Consider the following 9,638-nt stretch of genomic DNA (forward strand, 5'->3'; position numbering starts at 1 on the left):
ACACACACACTTACACACACTTACACACATGTACACACATGCACCCACACATACGCACATACACATACACACTCACACCACACACACACACACACACACACACACACACACACACACCAAACACACATACATACATATCATGTGGACAGATGATTCTTGTCAATCAGGTGAGGCCCTTCACGATATGCCTGTTTTTAAAAAAAAAATTCAGTGTTGCAATTATCACACACACACACTTACACACATATACACACATGCACCCACACATACACACATACACATACACACGCACACCACACACACACACACACACACACACACACACACACACACACACACACATACACACACACACACCATACACACATACATACACATGCACACACACATACACCATTCACGCAAATACACCATACACACACATGCACATACACACACACCAACACAGTTGGTTTGAGTGTGACACTGGTGGGCCTTACTTTTTTCTGCTAATCTTTTGTTTCCGTCCGTACATCTTACTTGACGTGCTCGTATTCGTCTATACCGTGTTTTTATGCTTCTTTTTATTCAATAGAACGGGTGGTTGGCAGATGCTCTAGAGTGGTTTGCTCATTCTTTCCTATCAAACATCTTTCATCCTTATCGTTCCTTTTCGTGCTTGTTCCTCTCTTGTAACACCTCTAATCTTTGGCACTTATATATGACCATATTGTGATGCAAGTGCCGTAAAACAACTCTTACAACTCTTACTCAATAGAATTCAAAAGTACGGCAGCCTTTCTTTCCAACTTGCCTGGAGTTCATTTGCCATTTTCAGTGAAACATAGCTCTCCAGTCCTCTGTGAATGACAAATCCTGCCGAATAAGAACAAATCGACATTTTTTTCATTCTTGTCTATTTGCCATCCCCGCCAGTAATCTAAGCCGGACTTTGCGAAAATACCAAACAAAACAAAATCAAGCTTCGAAGATGTTGCAAGAACTTAAGTATCTTGTTGTGATGTCGCCATTACAGACCACCTTTCCTCTTTTTCTTAATCAACATCTGGGGGGAAACAGACTGTGCTGAGCGAATACTTCGCGTCTTGTTGGTATTGATTATGATATCGATACTCAATGTTTTGGTCGTCTTTTTGCAGCTCAAGGATTACATTACGGTGATGAATGAAAGCAGATTCTCAATAGGCTTGGTGCTGTGCTGGTCTTGATTTTAAAACACATTCTCCTTAACTATTAATTGATGTTGTGTCTGCCCTTTATGGCTGCAGGTAGTGAAGAGGCTCTGTCGTTTTTGCTCTTTTTGTGCCTGGATACATCAATAGAGGGAGGTGTTTTTTCCCGCTATCCCCATCTTATGCTTGGTCTATTAAATTTTGCTCCATATTTTTCTGTCTGTCCGTCTATGTTTGGAAACAGCCAATAATGCTTTAAAAAAACCTCATTTCATAGTGATTCTGACACTGTCTCTGTGGGCTACTCCTTGGCTCCTTCTTACTGCTTTCAGCTTCACCCCTGATCTTCTGGTAGGAAAGATCTACACCTAGCCGTCTCGGACAAGGGCTAAAAATCTCGGAGGGCCAGGGTGCAAGTAGCGCACGTTAAAGATCCCTTGGTGGTCTAAAATCAATAAGAGTAGGCTACGGCCGCCACCCGGGTTAGATTCAAAATTTCTTACCAACTGAAAAAAATTAGTGTCCGTGCGCTCATATGACCTTAGCAGTTGCGAGTGCCGTAAAACACTTATAAAAAAAAAAATAAAAAAAAGTCGAGACGAAGCAATACAATCTTTATCGTCAGGTTGTATTCGATACTGCAACTGATTACACCAGACACTGACGTCACAGTGGCTCTTCCCAGGCGCAGTCAATTGACTACTCTGTCTTAGTCGTGCAGGTGGTTTTGGGGTGCCATTGGCGGGCTTTCGTCTTCTGTCTTGCTTTTTTCAAGCACTAAATGAATGTTGTCGGGTCGATGCATTTCTTCTTACAAAAACCACACTCACTCTTTGATGGACTTTTTTCGTTTTCTTTAAGTTGGTTTTGTTTTTGTTCTTGTTTTTGTTTTTTTCGATAACGAAAGACTGGGCAGGTTCGTTCTCATTCTATTGAGAGGGGAAGGAGGGGAGGTGTGAGATTGAAGAGAATGAGATTTTGAAAGGGTAGAATGAAGGGGAAATGAGGAAAGAAGTGGGTGGATGGGTTTGGGGGAAGGGGGGGGGTGATGGGGTTAGGCGTCGATTGGACCGGACTTTTTGGAATTAAAGTTGAAAAAGGAGTGGGCAGGTCGTTGGAAGTTGCCACTTGTTGTAGACCCTGTAGTCTTTATTCTTCTTTTATTGTTTTTGTCTGTCTGTCTCGGTTGGTATTTTTTTTTCGTTCAAAAAGGACCTGTACGTACCGACGTGCTTCTATTTTCCAGAATGAAAAAGGGACTTTGGTTTTTGTTTCGCCATTTTTAATTTGTTTTTCTTAGGTTGAGTGGGGAGGGGGAGGGGGGGGATTGAGAATGAAAACAGGTTTTTATGTTTCTGGATTTTTGCAGATTTTGGAAGGAGTAAAGGGGGAGAGCACTTGATTTAGAGATACTTTGGTTGCGGATAAGGGAACAACTTTGGAGCGAAGAGGGGGGGGGGATCGTATTAAATGTAAAGGAAAAAGGGATGATTTAAGGGTTTAGAAGGATGAAAGAGGGGTGAAAAGATTAGTTAAGACGTGACTCAGAACTGGAGTCAAAGGGGAATGAAGCGTGCTGTTGGTGGGTAGGAGATTGAGACGGTTGATTGGGGGGGGGGGGCGGTAGGGGGATGGAAGGAGGTAGGGAGGGGCAATATGGGTCGGTGAATTTTGGGTACTGGTTGTTGGAGGTGGGGGAGGGAGGTGCAGAAAGAGAGAGGGAGAGTTTTGTTTCAAAGGCTCGTTTGAAAAGAAAAGGAACGGTGGTTATTCTGTCTGTCCATGTTGTTTTCAGCGAATTAACATTTAAGTGAATTGTATATTGACGCTTGTAAATAGGTTTACAGAATAAAAGTGCTAGTAGAATACAAAACTACGTATTGCCGTTGTGCTTTTCTTTAATTCAAACAAACTACTCCCACCCCTTCTCTGTCCCTGAGTGACCTGTTGGTCTGTGCTCTGGTGTGGTTTGTTCTTTCTTTCCTACTCAAACATCTATCTGGGGGGCTCTCGTGGCCTAGAGGTTAAGGTGTTGGCCTCTCATTCAAAGGTCCCGGGTTCGAATCCACTTAGCGACCGAAAAATTGTCTTCTCAAAAATTGTCTCCTTTCACCTCCTTTCCTGCTCGATAGCAATGTTTCTGTTGTCTGCTTTCATTTCCACTTTCTGCCCCCACCAGCTCACCTCCTTTGCCCTCTCCTCTGGTTTCCTGACTCTTTCTGCAGCCTTTCTACTACTGCTACTCCTTGGCTCCTCCTTACTGCTGTCTTTCTGCCACACCCCTGATCTTCTATCTTCCTATCTCTCCTCCTTCTCGTATGTGTTTGTCACTCCCTCATAACATCTCATGTATTCGGAATTCATATGAAGTAACTGTATTGTAAATGCCCTAAAACTCTTACTAAAAACAACCAGTGATAAAAATACAAAATCACACCTATCTCGCCCATATTGTTTTCTTTAATTCAAACAAACAACTCTCGCCCCTTATCTTTCTCTGTCCAGATTCTACGTAGAGTGAAGCCACGCGTGGCCATCAAAAGAGACACTCTGCAGCAACTGGACAGCCTCATGAAGAACACGTTGCACCATATCGCCAGAGAAGCCGGGAACAAAATGGGACGCCGTAAAGTTTTAAAGGTATGAAGTGTTCTGTCTATTTGGTATATTTAGTAGTGGAAAAGTTACATTCACAATTTTTTCCTTCTTCTTCTTGGTTGATGGTTCGGGGGCTCTTTAACGTGGCTGCTCCTTCTTTCCTATTTAACTTGTAATATTAACATATCCCCCTCTTTCTTTTCTTTGTGTATACAGGGGTTTTTCTTTTCTTTTTCATCCTCTGTTGCCGTTAAGCGTCGAGGGGAGAGGCAGTTTTCTATTATAGGCCAGCTCCGCAGCTCTTTCAGTTGTGATATTATGCTTTCTCATGGTTTCCTTGACACCCTCGGTCCACCTTTTGCGTGGCCTTCCTCTTCCTTTACAGTCTGAGTGCTTGGTGTTGTAGGCTCTCAAGGTTGGCTGGCCTGGTGACATACGTAACAGGTGGCCAAACCATTTTATTCTATGTCTGCGAGGAGGACTCAATGCCGATAGCTGCTCTTACTTCTTCATTTCTCTGCTTGTCTCATCCTGTGGTGTTGAGGGTCTTGCGGAGACATTTCATTTCGCATGAGGTGATTTTGCTTTCATGGATGAATGTACAGGTCTGGCACTGGTAGCTTAATGTTGGTATGAGTATACAGGGTGATAAAACAAAACAAAACTGCACAACCTTTTTTTTGTTAATATTTTCCGCCACACTGCAGTTTTGCGTTTCAAATTTGTACACAACATTTAGAAGTCAAAAGAAATATGTCTGATATTCATTTTAGGTAAATCCATTGAATAGTTTTGCTCTACATAACGCGTAAGAACAATAACCCCGTTTCAGCTATGTCCCCATTTTTGTAGCATGACGCATTAGTTTGCATTAGGCCTACCACTAAAAATCCCAACGATTGCGCCAAATTGCAAACTACAGCAGTCTAACAGGCCAACAGAAGTTTGCAGATAGCTTTCCTCGTTTCCTTTGCTTGCTGAGATCATGGTTAAGATCTGTAAAGTGCAGACACCTTTTTGTATTGAGCATTTCCTCCCCACCAACTCATTTTGCAAGTGTCGCACAAGGTGCAGAAATAATGTAAAAGTGCCCCAATGGACTTCTTTGATGTAAACGGTGGGAAAGGTCCATCAGTTAGGACCTGTAGAGAATCATAACTAATAATTCCTTGACAAAACGACCACTGCAGGTCAAACACACACCGTTTGCAACCCTTTAAACGTCACCAATGTAGAGAATTCAATAGATGAGCCACATGAGACGTCTGTCCGTAGACGATGCCTGCAGCTATGACTTTCATACATCTCAACGGTCCGCATTCTCAAGGCATATTTTCATCTATGGCAGTACCATTTTTCTGTTCACGATGCTATCAGAGGAAAACAATGTGTTCATGATTCCTCGATGGTTTGAAAAGAGTGAAAATTTCCTCTATGACATTTGGTTCCTTGGTAAAGCCCATATTCACCGATCAGGTTATATCAACTCCAGAAATGCTGTTTACTTGGGCAACCTCAACCCCCCCCCCCCCATTGTCTCTAGAAACAGCTCCATACTGTAAGGTGCACAGTGTGCGTGGCTTTGAGAACCAATGGTTTGAGTGAATCCTAACGTTTGACCACCAGTGAACATTTCAAACGACGCATTCAAATGTGACGAGTCCAAAGGAGGACATAATAGTATAGACCATTGGTTCTCGGAATTCCAGAATTTAAGAAAAATATGTTTTAACTCTATAGGAGAAAAGACATAATATAGTTTTTTCTGATCAAATGTACACATAAAAAATACAAATACCACATAACAAGTTCAAATGCCACCTAGAAAGTTTTACGTCACATAGAAAGTTCAAATGTTCAATAGGAAATTTTAGTGCACGATTGTGCGTAACAAGTTCAAATGTACAAATAGCAAATCCAAATGTGACACAATAACAAGTTCAAATACCACATAGCAAAAGCAAATGTCCTCCTCACATATTATTCAGCTTGAGAAGCGTTTTTAATGTTCTGAAACAAGTTGGCGACAACCATAAGCAGTATCCTTTTAGGATGAATTGATCACCATAAAATAAAGATCCCGAGGATGCTCCAGCGGGGAAAAAAATATAATAGGAGTGCAGCAACAAGACATAAATATGTAGCATGGCTGATGCAGAACATTTAGCAGTATGAATTTGCCTTCATCGATGAGGCGGGTATCAAGCAGTTGACGAAGAAAAACCGAAGAAGAGCAAGGAGTGGCCAATGCTTTGTTCCAGCAGTGCAGGGTCGAAAGGGGCCGAACCTCATGTTGAAATAAATTGCTGTCAGTGACGAGGGTGGCCTGGGCTTTCACGACTTTCAAGTAGAGGGAATGGTAGCTGTCGTTTCAACCCACCCGTCTAAGAAACTGTTCCGAAAATCCCCACAACGAAGTATGGTTTGTTTGTAACAACGCTCGTTCATTAAGGCAAGCTTTAAATGGCAACTCATCAATATATTGGTGGTGAAATATTCCCCACCCCCAACACACATTTGCTTTGTAATCACAACCATTTTTTGGGGGGGGGGGGGTTTAAACTTGTTTATTTTCATTTTCATTGTTATTGTTTATTCTTTGCTTCATTTTACACTGTCCTTTAATCAAATGGACTCAAGGTGAAAAATCTTGCCACCTGCATACCTTGTCTAACCATCAGTGAAAACATTTCTTTAATTTGGAAATACGATTTAGTGGCGTGGGCGTGGGTAGCATAGTGGTTAGGCGTGCGATTCGGGTTCGGGGTTTCGAGCCTCAGTTGGGTCAGGCGGTGTGTCCTTGGGAAACACACAAATTTACCGTTTGGATCGGTCCTTTCGGAGATATACGTTGATTTCGGAGGTCCTGCCTCTTAAATAACCCAATAGCTATACCATTTCATCTTTGAAACATTGTTTTTTTCGAAAAACGATTTGAAACTTGTTCGCTGAAGCAAGAGACTAAATGATCACTCAGCAGACTCACCGACAAAGGATGGTAACACTTGCCCAGTTGATGGAACAAAAAACCCAAGCTGTGACTATTGTGAAAATGGCAGCGGTCTTCAGATCAATGCAAGCCTATTTGTCACTGCGTTTTGTAGTGCAACAATAAGTAAATAAAAGTAAACTTGGCTTTACGTTTCATCCAGTTATATATATATATATATACATAAACCAGCAATTTGTTGATATTTACCATTTTGTTTAAAAATGTGGGTTTATTTTCCGGTAAAAAAAAAAATTAACAATTAGTTTCGTTTCACGTGATTTCTTCCTTGTGGCACCACACGGCTTACATCTAACTTTTTCGTGGCAAAAAAACCCAAACCCTCTTCCTTTTTACCTTGATACACTTCTTATATTTTTTGTCTCTTTTCCTCCTTTTCAAGCATACTTATATTTGAACTTGCTATGTGGCATTTCAATTTGCTCTGTCTTACATTTGAGATTTCTATGTTTACATTTGAACTTGCTATTGTTGTATTAGGACTTTTTGTGACGTCATTTGTATATTTGGATTTGCCAGGTGTAATTTGGTCTTTCTATGCGGTCTTTGAATTTGTTATGTGTATATTTGAACTGAAGAAAAAAAATTATTTAAAGGCTACAGAGATGGAAAATTAGATTGTTAAAATAAAAGGAAAAGAAAACACAATCCAATCCTTTCATGACTTTTCTTACAAGATGTTTTAAATTGGCAAATTTTAGGTACTTTTTCATTTTATAAAAACCATTTCCGTTTCCGAAAATAAGTTTATTCTTTGCGAGTTTTATGTCAAACAAATTCATTCCTTTTGAATGAATTATATCCGTTCCAAATGACACCATTCTTGTATAAATTTTGTGCGAGATATTTAGAAAAAAAGTTGTACAGTTATTTTTTAAAGATCACCCTGAATATTATTATGTTACTCCCCAGAAGCACCTCTAATCTTCAGCACTTACATCCACTACACATCAATTGTCTTTCACGAGCCGTAAAACGTTTAGCGAAAATGAAACAATTTTCATCTTAGCTTTTTCAGTAGTTGGATGTTATTTTTCAGATTGTTCATGAATAAAACAATCTGTCTTTCGCCAACCTTTGCAAATTGATTGTATTTAATCATTATTACCCATACTAAAGGGCAGTGGTTCATGGGCACTGAAGTGTGATAATACATTTTTGGGGGGCATGATTTCTTCCCATGCCATAGCTGATTTTGTTGAATTCTTTTTCACTACGAATTGTCGCCGTTATCGTGAGAAAACACAATGTACTCAAACTAACACAAAATAGAATCTACCCATTTAAAATATTTCTGGTAACAGCTATTGCTGTCTGAGGGCATTGATTAGTGATAGCAACTGGTAGTTCTTGCTCGTTAAAAAAAATTACCCTCTGTTGCTCATGTTTGTTAAAGATTTTCCTTGTTTTTTAAAATTATCCCTATTCTGTCTATGCGTTTCTATTTTCAAAACTCTGAGACAAGAGGTGGGAGGTTAGTGGGGTAGCGCTGGTGTTGTTTGCTCCTTCTCCCCTATCAAACAATCATCATCCCTAGCTCCCCTTCTTTTTGTGTTTGTTGCTCTCTTGTACTACCTCTAATCTTCGGCACTCATATAACTTAATCGTGTTACAAGGGCCATACAACGTTTACTAAAACAAAACAACAGCAAAATAATAAGAGACATGAGTACTCACCAAGTCTTCACAAAGATCATTGACTTGAGAGTCGAGGCGCTCAAACCCAACAACCATAAAGTAACGCTAAGACGAGACACGGCATGGCATCTCTGATCGTTAAGGACGTAATAAAACCGAACAATTGTCTGTGACGGTCTGCTGGTCAAGCGGTCACTTGGTGGGAGGGAATTGGGCTGAGCCAGAACAGTCCTCGGTCATTACTGCTTAGCTCTGAGAAGCAGAGGGTTAATGACCCTAACTTGTCATTATTTGCGACGGAACTGGTTAAAAATACAAAAAACAAAACCAAAAAAAAAATAACGAAAGAAAAACTGCTTCCAGCAAAATAATAAGAGACATGAGTACTCACCAAGTCTTCACAAAGATCATTGACTTGAGAGTCGAGGCGCTCAAACCCAACAACCATAAAGTAACGCTAAGACGAGACACGGCATGGCATCTCTGATCGTTAAGGACGTAATAAAACCGAACAATTGTCTGTGACGGTCTGCTGGTCAAGCGGTCACTTGGTGGGTGGGAATTGGGCTGAGCCAGAACAGTCCTTGGTCATTACTGCTTAGCTCTGAGAAGCAGAGGGTTAATGACCCTAACTTGTCATTATTTGCGACGGAACTGGTCAAAAATACAAAAAACAAAACAAAAAAGAAAACCAAAAAAAAACAACGAAAGAAAAACTGCTTCCAGAATAGGAAAGCCATTTGGCTGGCGCTTACTTGAGTGGGTGGGAGACGATGATCCGATTTGGAAAACTGACAGAAATGTTACAATGAGGGTATTTATCATGTAGTGGGTGGATCGTTAAGAAGCAGAAGCCAAGAGGGTGAGCTGCGGCGGGATACAATAACATATGTCAATCCCGTGCGGTCATACTGGTGAGTTTTGACCTTTTTGTCCACATTTTGACATATTTGTGGTTGGTTGGGGGCATCACTGATGGTCGTATACCTTTCATTTTCCTCTCTTGTTTCTTTTTACTTCCCTTGCTTTTTCTCAACACTAAATGACCATTACTGTGTCTACATGCTTCTTTTACTCAAATAAATCAGACCAATTTCTGTTTGTCGAGTCTAGTGGTTGGAGGGAGCTCTAGATAGATCTATTTTCTTCTTTTTCTTTTTCTTCTTTTTCTTCTTCTTCTTCTTCTTCTTCTTCTTCTTCTTCTTCTTCTTCTTCTTCTT

At 40.6% G+C, this 9,638-nt stretch overlaps 1 protein-coding gene across 1 annotated transcript in view; it reads left to right on the forward strand.

Annotated features, from left to right (window-relative positions):
• The window catches only part of LOC101845510, a 25,893-nt gene that overhangs the window by 7,211 nt on the left and 9,044 nt on the right, over window positions 1-9,638 (forward strand). The window contains exon 2 of the mRNA XM_005111064.3: window positions 3,678-3,812. Coding sequence (XP_005111121.2) covers window positions 3,678-3,812 — 135 coding nt within the window. The remainder of the gene's footprint in view (window positions 1-3,677; window positions 3,813-9,638) is intronic.

Source organism: Aplysia californica, unplaced genomic scaffold (genome assembly GCF_000002075.1).
Source record: "Aplysia californica isolate F4 #8 unplaced genomic scaffold, AplCal3.0 scaffold00995, whole genome shotgun sequence".
Classification (NCBI taxonomy): domain Eukaryota; kingdom Metazoa; phylum Mollusca; class Gastropoda; order Aplysiida; family Aplysiidae; genus Aplysia; species Aplysia californica.